At 52.2% G+C, this 12,162-nt stretch overlaps 1 protein-coding gene across 1 annotated transcript in view; it reads left to right on the top strand.

The window, feature by feature from the left end:
• Positions 1–329: 329 nt before the first annotated feature.
• CACNB4 (calcium voltage-gated channel auxiliary subunit beta 4) overlaps positions 330–12,162 on the top strand; it is a 111,996-nt gene continuing 100,163 nt past the window's right edge. The window contains exons 1-2 of the mRNA XM_054381447.1: positions 330–338; positions 450–533. Of these exons, the coding sequence (XP_054237422.1) occupies positions 330–338; positions 450–533 (93 nt within the window). The remainder of the gene's footprint in view (positions 339–449; positions 534–12,162) is intronic.

A 12,162-nucleotide genomic window follows, 5' to 3' on the forward strand; every position in this document is an offset into this window, starting at 1 on the left:
TGCTCCAGATGTGGCCCCACCCGCACCGACAGAGGGGCAGGAGCCTCCCGCTGTCCCGCTGCCCGCACGCAGTGCCCCGCAGCACTGAGGGCAGAGGCTGTGCTGCGCCGCCCCCCTCCCGCGCTCCTTCCCGCCGGAGCTCCCCCGGGGAGGGGCCCACGCGTGTCCCGGCCCGGCCCAGCCCCGCCCCGGGGCCGCCCGGCACCTCCCCGACTCTCTCCGCTCCCTCCTGCCGCCCGCCCTCGCCCTTCCCAAGGCGCTCGGGTGTCTGTCGGCGCAGGCAGCGAGCGGGGCCGGGGCCAGAGGGGAGCGGCGATCCTTGGGCGGCCATGGCCGCGGTGGGTGCAGCCCCGGGGCGCGGCGGCGGGGGAGAGAGGGCGGGCAGGGCGGGCGCGGTGGCTCCTGTGGCGGCGACGCGACCTTGATGTGTTTGGCCTCCCCCGGGGCAGGTGACGAGGGGCACGGCGACGAGGAGAAGCCGGCTGAAGCGTTCGGACGGCAGCACCACCTCCACCAGCTTCATCCTGCGGCAGGTGAGGGCCGGCGGGGCTGGGCGGGGGGCGGCGGGCGGCGGGCCCGGCCTCCTCCTTCCCCCTCACCTAAGGGATTGATTTAATTGTTTTGCTAAACCGCCGCCTCCGGGGCGATTTCGGTGCCCGCGCCGCTGTTGGGAGGTGCTCAAGGTCCGGCTCTGAGGGAACAGAAGTTGCGGTCAGTGCCTGTCCCCTCTGCTGCGCGAACCCAGGGGAGTTTGGGCACAGGTCAGAGCTGGGCTTCAAACTATCAGTCCCAGAGAGCTCCGGGATTAGGAGAGGAGCCTGAAGAATCCCCCTGGAGTCATGATTTATTCTGCTCAGTCCGCGGATGGTGTTCTCCCTTGGTGCCTGAGCTGCGATCTGAGCCCTGGGCTGGTTTTCTCGTTCCTCCCCATGCGCTGAGGGTAGACTTTGCTCAGAGAAAGGAAGCTCAGGCTCTGGTGATCTTCTGAGTGGAAAATCTCATTGTCAAGGTGTCAGGAGCAGCTCAGCTTGGGGCTCGGGGCTGCTTGGTGCTAATTATACAGCAGCTCTGCTTCCCCTGGCACTGCAGGAGTGCCGTTCGTGATCTAGATGAAACCTCCTGCTAAAAGTCACCCTTTCCTCCTCTCTTCCTAGCCCTGCACCCTTCCCTTCCCTGCACCCTTCCCATCTCTAAACCTTCCCATCCCTAAACCTTCCTATCCCCACACCCTTCCCATCCTCTCACCCTCCCCATGCCTACACCCTTCCTATCCCTACCCCTTTCCCATCCCTACACCCTTCCCGTCCTCACAACCTCCCCATGCCTACACCCTTCCTATCCCTACCCCTTTCCCATCCCTACACCCTTCCTATCCCTACCGCTTTCCTGTCCCTGCACCCTTCCCTGCCAGCTGTCCTCCAGTAAAACAAAATACAGACCAAGGTCCTGTGTCTGCCCAAAGAGTCACTTTCTCACCTTCAAGATGGTCCTCAGAGTAAATACCATCAATCTGCTTTAAAATAAGAGGAGGTAGAACATCTCTTTGAGCACAAACCTGTATCCCAAGCACTCCCTGATTCCTGAGGAGCAGTTAAAAAGCAGCTCAAGGAAAGCAGAACCAGGCCCTTGACAAAATTTGGGACACTTGTCATGCGTGGCAGTGTCTTTTGCTCAGGACATGCAAATTGTGAGGTCGACTGAAATAACCAGGGGAGGGTGGATTTTGCTGTGTGGTGTCTCCTTGCCACCAGCCGAGCAGAACCACAGCGGTGTCGGGCTGGCAGTTCTTGTTTCCATTGCCAGGCAGGATGAGATGTGAGAGTCTCAGCAGGAATTTGATGTTCAGTGAGAGCTCAGCCACCTTCAGAGGTGAAGCAAGGATAAGGAAATACAAGAGAGTTCTAGCTTGTCATGGTGGCTGAGGAGATGCTGCAGGCTGCTGGGGGCCCTTCATGGAGGCGTCCCGGAGAATCTTTCTGCTTGTCAGAAGTGTGGTTTCAATGGCTTCAAGTTGTGCCAAGGGAGGTTCAGGTTGGATAATGGGAAAAATGTCTTCCCAGAAAAGGTTCTCAGGCATTGGACCAAGCTACCAAGGGAGGTTGTGGAGTCACCATGCCTTGACATCTATAAAAGGTGTGTGGATGTGGTGCTGAGGGATGTGGTTTAGTGGCAGGGTCTTAGCAGCAGCATCATGAGCTCTAGGCAAGTGGTCAGAGGTGATGATCTCAAAGGTCTCTTCCAACCTCAGCAGCTTGATGATTCTATGATTCTGTGACTCAAGAGGTGGTTTCATGCCATGCTCACACAGAAACTGAAGGCTTTTGGTTTAGGCAAAGGGAGGGTAAAATCGACATCATCCTGAGTACTCAGTGTCTGAGGGAGCAAGGCTGAAGACTTTGCACATGGAAGCTCTCACACCAGCACCCAGAGAGGGCTGCTGATGGTGTGCAAGGGCCTGGCTCCTCCAACAGATGCACTGAGCATCACGGCTGGGTTACACAGGTGGCATCTCACTCCTCATCCCCTGCAGAACACCTTGATGTGTGTTACATCATAGAACCATAGAATGGTTTGGGTTGGAAGGGACCTTAAAGATCAGCCAGTTCTGACCCCCCTGCCCTGGGCAGGGGCATCTCCCACTAAACCAGGCTGCCCAAGGTCCCATCCATCCTGACTTTGAACACCCCCAGGGAGTATTTTTCTGTGTTGTGTCTTGGGACGTGAGGTGGTCTGCGAGTGCTCCAATGGCTGATTGTCTGTTGTGCTGTTTGGGGAGGATGGGGAGGCTCACTCTGACCTCTGATCTCCCCTGTCAAGGGATTGCTTTGTCTCTGCTCATGGCAGGGGGGTTGGAACTAGGTGATCTTTAATGTTCCTTCCAACCTAAACCATTCTATGTGTCTGTGATTTGAGGGGCACTGCCAAATAACAACAGGGAAATGGGATGGTGGGATGTTCTTCCTTCTATCATGCTTGCGGCCCATGAGTCCCGAGGTCCCAGCAGTGTATCCACACCAGCACCAGCATTTGTCTGCACTCCCATGGCAGAGAACAAGGTTGTGCTTTCCACATCAATATGAATTCAGGTCCATGCCATGGTGACCTTGCAGTCCTGGGTTGAAGTCTGGATGATCTTGAAGGTCTCTTCCAACCAAAGATATTCTGTGATTCTGTGATCAATACCATTTCAGTAATAAACAGAAATGATCCACATTGATCCCCAGCAGAACTTTCTTATCGCAGCAGATCAGAAGGCAGCCGACACAGTGCTCTGGCTTTGAGGTGACAATTGGAGAGCTTTTAAACAGGCAAGGGAGGTGGCTCTCAGTGAGGAGAATGGTGAGACACTGGAACAGGTTGCCCAGGGAGGGTCATGGATGCCCCCTCACTGGAAGTGTTCAAGGCCAGGCTGGATGAGGCCTTGAGCAACCTGGGCTAGTGGGAGGTGTCCCTGCCCATGGCAGGGGGTTGGAAGTGGATGATCTTGAAGGTGCCTTCCAACCCAACCCATTCTGTGATTCTATGAATCTATGAATTTCATTTGAATTATGTGAGCAGCAGAACCAGCTCTGGGATTGCCTTTCTCCAACCCTCAGTGGGGCTGAGTTGGTGATGTGCTGAGGTGAGGGTCTCACTGCTCCTTCCTGTGGACTTCATGTGATGTTCCTCACCATGAGGTGATTCAGCTCGTGGTTGCCTTCCCACAATGGTGTTTAAGCTGCTCCTTTAAAACTTGAATGAGGCATTTTCTCAGCCTTTGTGGTTAGTTTTCCTCTGAGATTTCAGCTCTGCAGACACAGAGCAGTCCAAGCTGTCCTGTGGTGCTGTCCTCTTCTCCCATAGTCAAGATTTCCCTGATGGCAATCAGGCTTTAGAAGCATAAGTGGGGAAAATAAGTCCTAATACCAGGGGTTAACTTCAAGTAAGGTTGTGGTGGTTGTAGGTATAACTTGAAAACCACAGAAATTCTGTCAGAAAGATTTGCAATAAATATTCCAAAAGAGTTTAACCTTCTTGGAAATCTCATGTCTGTTAAGAAATGGTCACCAGCTCCTTGCCCAAGCCCAAAACACCAATGGAAATATTGTCAATGGTTTCATTTTGTGTCAAGAGAGAAGCAGGTCACCCAGATTTAAAGTCTTTACTTAGTTTTACATTATCACAGGCTCACAGCATGGTGGGGCTTAGAAGGCACCTCTGGAGATCATCCACTCCAACCTCCCTGCTAAAGCAGGACACCCACAGCAGCTTGCCCAGCATCACAATGCCCAGGTGGCTTTGGAAGCTCTGCAGAGAAGGAGACTCCACAACCTCTCTGGGCAGCCTGCTCCAGGCCTCCAGCACCCTCACACCAAACAACTTTCTCCTCATCTTCAGATGGAACCTCCTGGCTTCCAGTTTGTGCCCATTGCCCCTTGTGCTGTCCCTGGGCACCACTGAGCAGAGTCTGGCCCCAGCCTCTTGCCCCCCACAGCTCCTTTAGCTCTTGCTGACCATTGCTCAGCTCCCCTCTGGGGCTGCTCTTCTGCAGGCTCCACAGCCCCAGGGCTCTCAGCCTTTCCTCCTCACAGAGATGCTCCAGGCCCCTCAGCATCTTTGCAGCCTCCACTGGACTCTCCCCAGTAGTTCCCTGTCCCTCTTGAACTGAGGTGCCCAGAACTGGACATAATACTCTTGGTGTTGCCCCACCAGCTTTGATCAGCATTGAGAAGGTCTCCTCTCAGGCTGCTCTTCGCCAGACTGAAGAGTGTGGGGAGTTGGCAGGCATCACAGAGTGGTAGGGGTTGGAAAGGACCTCTGGAAGATCACCTGCCAAAGCAAGATCACCTAAAGCAGGTCACACAGGAACACATCCAGGTGGGTTTCAAATGTCTCCAGAGATAGAGACTCTGTGCTGGAAGACATGGATGGAGTGATGGATGAGTGGGAACAGGGAGATGTGTGCTGGAAATCAGTGGGCTGGTATTAAAAAAAGCCCTACCCAGTGAGTAAGCTCCCTGGTGTCCCAGAGTGACCTGGGGTGGAGGAGGTTCCAAGCCGTTGGATGGGCACCTCTGTCTCCAGCAGTACAATCAAGGCTGTGAGTGAAGCTGGCACTGAAGCTGTTACTTGAGCAAGGAAGGGGTGTCCAAAGTCGTTCCTCTGACGTGGCAGCTGCTGCTCAATTATAGTGAAGCACTCCCTGAAGGGACAGAAGTCAATTGTAAGACAAGAAGTAGGGCAGCTGAAGACATGCTTGGGATTCTGCAAACTGCTGTCATGAGCACTCAGGGTTGGCTTTTCTTTTCTTTCTGGAAGATTTTTGTATTTCTAACATTTTTTTCTGGCATGATGTGACTGCTGAGTACATCCAGTTGAGTTTTTGACTTCTGGTGGCATCAGTTTCATTGCCTGTGAGTTTTGTTGGCATTTCTGTGGCTGAGGAAAGTGAAGTGACCTGAGAAGAACAGCAGCAGTCAGCCAAAGGCTGTGATAGAGCATCACTTCTTGTCACTGGTGCCCAGTGACAGCACAAGGGGCAAGGGACACAGACTGCAACCCAGGAGGTTCCATCTGAAGAAGAGGAGAAACTTTTTTGCTGTGAGGGTGGCAGAAGTGGGGGTTTGGTGTGAGGAACAACCTTTCTGCCTCTGTGTTTGTAGAAGCTCCAACTCCATAGGTATGGCATGGAGAAGGAAAGGTCTCTCTAGGCTGACTGGTGTCTCTTCTGGGCATGTCCCTGGGCTGTGGAGCCTGCAGAAGAGCAGCCCCAGAGGGGATCTGAGCAACGCTCAGCAAGAGCTAAAGGAGCTGTGGGGGGCAAGAGGCTGGGACCAGACTCTTGTCAGTGGTGCCCAGTGACAGGACAAGGGGCAATGGGCACAAACTGGAAGCCAGGAGGTTCCATCTGAAGATGAGGAGAAAGTTGCTTGGTGTGAGGGTGCTGGAGGCCTGGAGCAGGCTGCCCAGAGAGGTTTTGGAGTCTCCTTCTCTGGAGAGATTCCAACTCCACCTGGCCATGGTGCTGCTGGGCAAGCTGCTGTGGGTGCCCTGCTTTAGCAGGGGGCTGGACTGGATGATCTCCAAAGGTCCCTTCCAACCCTCACCATGTGGGATTTGGGGATTCTGTAAAGGGTGACACTCCTCTCTCTGCTCTTTGCTGAAGAAGGTCTCAGGTGAGTTATCAGGGCTGGGACTGCAGCTCTAGGTGGGTGTGCCAGAAGTCATCAACCATTTCTCTTCATGATCTAGCACCCTTCTGGGAGGGAGGACAACACATGGTGAATGGCTCCATCAGCCTAACAGGAGTGGGCATTCCCAGGGAGCAGCCAGCATCTGAGAGAGGGACTTCTATGCTTGGAGCTGGGCTGAACAGGGGTAGTGTGGTGCTGGAGGTGGAAATTCAGTCTCCCTTCCTCCTCCTCCCCCTCACTCATCGAGTGTCTCCTCATGGCAGTGCACATCTGCCCACTCTGAAATGTTGATGCTCTTTGCTCATTGTTGTTGACTGAACCACAGCCCTTAGGACAGGTGTGACTGAACATCTCCTTCTAGGTCTCCCTTCAGCATTCCCTTCCTCATTTAAAGAAGCTTTTGTGCAGTTAAGTTTCATGAGGTGGTGTGTGTTGAAGAAGAGTTCTTTGCTCTTCAGTATCACAGGGCCTTGTGATGAAATCTTCTTGAAAGACTCAATGCAATCAGTAGAAGGACCTTGAGGTGATGGAGCATGTCCAGAGAAGGGCAACTAAGCTGGTGAAGGGCCTTGGACATAAGTCTTTGGAGGAACAGCTGAGGGAGCTGGGCTTATTTAGTCTGAAGAAGAGGAGAGTGAGGGGAGACCTCATTGCTCTCTACAACTCCCTGAAAGGAGGCTGGAGCCAGGAGGGGGTTGGCCTTTTCTCACATGCAACAAGGGATAAGACAGGAGAAAACAGCCTCAAGTTGCACCAGGGGAAGTTCAGGTTGGACATTAGGAAAAATGTCTTCTCAGAAAGGGTTCTCAGGCACTGGGCCAGGCTGCCCAGGGAGGTGGTGGTGGAGTCACCATCCCTGGAGAGATGTAAAAGACGTGTGGATGTGGTCCTGAGGGATGTGGGGCAGTGGCAGTGGCTTAGGAGTAGTGGTGGGATTGTGAGCTCTAAGTGAGCTGTTGGACTTGATGATCTCAAAGGTCTCTTCCATCCTCATCAGATTCTACCATTCTAAATCCTTTCCAGCTCAGGCCAGACTTGGGTGAAAGCCACCACGTGTACCTGTTCAGTCCAAGCACATGTAACCTTCTAGAAAATCATCTCCAGAAGGAAATAAATTAAGTTCCAGTTTAAACTGCAAGGGCGTTTTTGCTGCTTCCATTTAGAGATGAAGGTAGAAGTCAGTTTTCTTCTCAGACATGGTCACACCTGGTGTGGCATCTCTGGCAATGCTTGTTGGAATTTTCCCTTTGTGATATGGAGAAGGAAAGAAAACCAGAAGGGTTTTGTTGTCTTGTTTGCAGATGAAGTTTATTTTCTGTATGTGTGGAGGTGGGATTGTGGTGTCCTTCCTGAAGGACCAAGCAGTGGACTAGTCCAGTCTAGTGCTAGTCTCTTTTCAGTGGTGTCCTGGGGAATGGATACAAATTGGAACCCAGGAAGTTCCACCTCAACAGGAGGAAAAACTTCGCTGTGAGGGAGCTGGAGCCCTGGAGCAGGGTGCCCAGAGAGGTTGTGGAGCCTCCTTCTCTGGAGACTTTCAAGACCCTTCTGGATGTGATTCTGTGTGACCTATCCTAGGTGATCCTGCTTTAGCAGGGTGTTGGACTGGATGATCTCCAAAGGCCCCTTCTAACCCCTACCATTCTGTGATTCTGTGACTCTAGCTGGATGTTGGCATCTGCAGTCAGAAATCTTCATTAGTCAAGCAGAAATAGCTGTAGGTCAGATCTGGGGAGCTTTAAGGGTGTTTGAGTCTTGTTTGTCATTTATGGAGTCTGAAAACCTTTGCCTTGGCACATGGGCCATGGAGCTGTCCAGCTGCCACCTCAAATGTGCCTTTGTGGATGCAAAGCAGACAAGGTCACTCATTGACTCTGGCAGATGTTAGCTTAATGATCTACTCTGATGTTCCCAAGAGCAAAACCTGGCCTGAAGTCCAGGGATCAGTGCTGGGTCCCCCAGGGATTGGTACTGGGTCCAGTTTTGTTCAATATCTTTATCAACCACCTGGCTGAGGGCACTGAGAGTACCCCTAGCAAGTTCCTGATGATGCAGCACTGGGGGGGTTGGCTGACACCCCTCAGGCTGTGCTGCCATCCAATGTGACCTGGACAGGCTGAGAGCTGGCTGCAGGCAAACCTCATCAAGTTTGATAAGGACAAGTGCAGGGTCCTGCATCTGGGGAGCAATAACAACAGGCACCAGGACAGGTTAGAGGCTGCCCTGCTGGAAAGCAGCTCCACAGAGCAAGACCTTGGAGTGCTGGTGGACAGCAAGTTCTGCATGGAACAACAATGTGCTCTGGTGGCCAAGAGAGCCAATGGGATCCTAGGGTGCAGCAAGAAAGGTGTCCAGCAGGGCTGGGGAAGTTCTTCTACCTCTCTACTCTGCCCTGCTGAGACCACAGCTGCAATCCTGTGTCCAGTTTGGGGCTCCCCAGTTCAAGAGAGACAGAGACCTGCTGGAGAGAAGTCCAACAGAGAGCCCCCAGGATGCTTAGGGGACTTGAGCATCTCCCCTGGGAAGAGAGCCTGAGAGCCCTGGGGCTGTTTAGTCTGGAGAAGAGAAGCCTGAGAGGGGATCTGATCAATGGCTCTCAATAGCTGAGGGGTGGGTGTCAAGGGGAGGGGGCCAGGCTCTTTTGGGTGGTGCACAGCGATCAGACAAGGACCAATGGGGTCAAACTTGAGCAGAGAAGATTTCAGCTCAGCATGAGGAGAAACTTCTTTGCAGTGAGGGTGACAGAGCCCTGGAACAGGCTGCCCAGGGGGTTGTGGAGTCTCCTTCTCTGGAGCCTTTCCAACCCCACCTGGATGCATTCCTGTGCAGACTCCCCTAAGTGATGCTGCTCTGGCAGGGGGGTTGGAGCTGATGATCTCTGGAGGTCCCTTCCAACCTCTGATACACTCTGAGACTGTGATACTGTGACTGAGTTTCATAGTTGCTAGTTTTTGCTGATCTGAAGTAGGGAGGAATCAATGTTTGGTCTTCATTTACCAGTGATCAGATGGTTGGAAGGGACCTTAAAGATCATCTAGACCAACTCCCCTGCCATGGGCAGGGACATCTTCCTAGATCTAGTTGCTCAAAACCTCAACCAGTCTGGCCTTGAAGACTTCCAGGGAGGGGACATCCACAACCTCTGATGTAGGCAGCGTCAGTGACCATTTCTTAACAAACTTTGTAACTTTTACTTGATTTCTTCCTTCGGTTCTGATGGCTGTTGACTTTAAATGATTTTCCTCAGAATGAAATCAGCCCTCACCTGATGACCTTGAGACTTTAGTCATTCAGGTTTTCTGGATGGTGCTGAGCAGTGTGGTCCATACCAACCTCGGTATGCAATGAAGGTTCCCCAGGGAGGTGGTGGAGTCACCATTCCTGGAGGTGTTCCAGAAACATGTGGCCAGGGCACTTCGGGCCATGGTGGTGTTGGGTTGAAGGTTGGACTGGATGGTCTTGGAGGTCTTTTCCAAAGCAAACAACTCTGTGGTTGTGTGAGGCAGGTGTTTCTCAAAAGCAAAGGCTGATGAGATTGATAAAATAGCTCTCTGCAGAGGAGCAGCCTGGGGTGGCAGTGATTTACCAGGATGAGCTCAGTTCTCTGATGAGTCATTAATCTCTAAAATATAACTTACTGCCACAGAAGATGATTATCCCTCTGACACAGGGCTGGAGCCTGACTTCTCTCCATGCAGTGTTTAGGAACTCTTAAAGCATTTGAGAGGTGAATAAAAGAGTCAACCTTTTCTCCTAAGAACAACAGCCTTGGCTGCACAGCAGCAGCGTGACAGCCTTTTAAGATGCCCTTCTTCTTAAATCACTCTTGTAGCCAGCAGGAGTAGGGATTGTGTCCCTGTACTGGGCACTGGTGAGGCCACACCTCTGATCCTGGCTTCAGCTTTGGGCTCCTCACTCCAAGAAGGACATTGAGAGGCTGGAACAGATCCAGAGAAGGGCAACAAACCTGGAGAAGGGTCTGGTGAACAGGGCTGGTGAGGAGCAGCTGAGGGAGTTGGGGATGTTTCATCTGAAGAAGAGGAGGCTGAGGGGAGACCTCATTGTTCTCTACAACTGCCTGAAAGGAGGTTGGAGCCAGGTGGGGGTTGGGCTCTTCTCTATTAGGTGATAGAACAAGAGGAAATAGCCTGAAATTGCACCAGGGGAGATTTAGGTTGGAGATGAGAAACAATTTCTTTGCTGCAAGAGTGGTCAGGCATTGGAACAGGCTGCCCAGGGAGGTGGTGGAGTCCCCATCCCTGGAGGTATTCCAGAAACCTGTGGCCATGGCACTTTGGGACAGAGTTTAATGGTCATGGTGGTGTTGGGTTGATGGTTGGACTCAATGATCTTAGAGGTCTTCTCCAACTGAAAAAATTCTGTTTCTATGATCCTTTTGAGTGATGAAAACATGTTAAGCTTTGGGGTAAACCTGAATTAGTGCCTAGGCTAAATTCTTCAGTGATCTTAGAGATTTTTATCGGGACAAGGGGCAACAGGCACCAACTGGAACCCAGGAGGTTACATCTGAAGATGAGGAGAAAATGCTTTGATGTGAGGGTGCTGGAGCCGTGGGACAGGCTCCCCAGAGAGGTTGTGGAGTCTCCTCTAGAGACTTTCAAGACCTATCTGGATGCATTCCTGTGCAGCCTGCCCTAGGTGGCTCTGCTTTGCCAGGGGAATTGGACTCAGTGATGACTGAAGGTCCCTTCCAGTCCCAGTCTCCTACGATTCCATGATCTAATGATGCTGCTTTGATCTCAGGTGCTCCAAAATCCTACCTTTCTTCTGTTCCTCCTTGCATGGTTGGAAGGTGGGGGGAGGGATGAGTGGGGGACAATCTTCACCAGACTGAAACACCAGCAGCAGGCAGCGTAAATGGATTTGTTGCTTATAAAACAGGGAGTAGGGAAGTTGGCTTCTCTCCCCAATCCTGCCATCACTTACTTCATCTGGCTATGAAGTCTAAGTCTCGTGTGGCTTTTGTTTCTTCTTCTGGAAAGCCAGCAGAGCTGTGTATCTCTGTGTCACCAGCAAGCTTAATTGAGTGTTTCTTAATGCACTAATTAAATCTCCAATTACCTTCCCACTTAGCGCTGCGTTAGGGAAGGAAAACGACTTGGTGCTTGCCTGTCTGTTTTGCAAGCAAAGCCTGGTGGTGATTGCATCCTCTCCAAACAAACCCTCCCCCTCCCCCCCCCCCACTTGTGGTTTTGCTGGTGCTTGGAGACGTTTATCACCCTCTTAGGCAGGTTCACAGAATGCTTTGAGTTGGAAGGGACCTTCAAGATCATCCAGTTGCAGCCCTCCTGCCATGGGCAGGGACACCTTCCACTAGACCAGATTACTCAAGGAGGAGAAGTTGTCCTTCTGGTTGTGCAACTGCAGCTGGTGAGCACAGGAGAGCACCAACAGGCTCCAGAGCCCACAGAATCCAGCATGGTGGGGGTTGGAAGGGACCTCAAATGTGGGTGTAATGAACTGGGTAAGCAAACAGCTCTCTCCTAATGATTGCTCCAGCTGCAAACAAAAATGGCTAATGTGTTAAAAAGAATCACAGAATCACAGATTGTCAGGGGCTGGAAGGGACCTCGAGAGATCATCCAGTCCAACCCTCCTGCCAGAGCAGCATCACCCAGAGCAGGTCACACAGGATCCTACTCCTCCAGGTGGGTCTTGAATATCTCCAGAGAGGGAGATTCCACAAGAAGAAGTTATGGCTAATGGGTTAAAATAAAAGTTAGTCTTCAAATATAAGGGAGACCTGGAATCCTCAGAGGTGGAGCAGAGCAATTAAGGAAACTAATAAACTGGCTTCATCCAGCCTGGCCTTGAACACCTCCAGGGAGGGGCATCCACAGCCTCCCTGGACAACCTGCTCCAGTGTCTCACCACCCTCACTGGAAAGAATTTCTTCCTGATTAGGAAGATTTCCAGTCTAAATCTCCCGTCTTCCAGCTCAAATCCGTTGCCCCTCATCCTACAAGCT

Source organism: Indicator indicator, chromosome 5, assembly GCF_027791375.1.
Source record: "Indicator indicator isolate 239-I01 chromosome 5, UM_Iind_1.1, whole genome shotgun sequence".
NCBI classification, from domain to species: Eukaryota; Metazoa; Chordata; class Aves; order Piciformes; family Indicatoridae; genus Indicator; species Indicator indicator.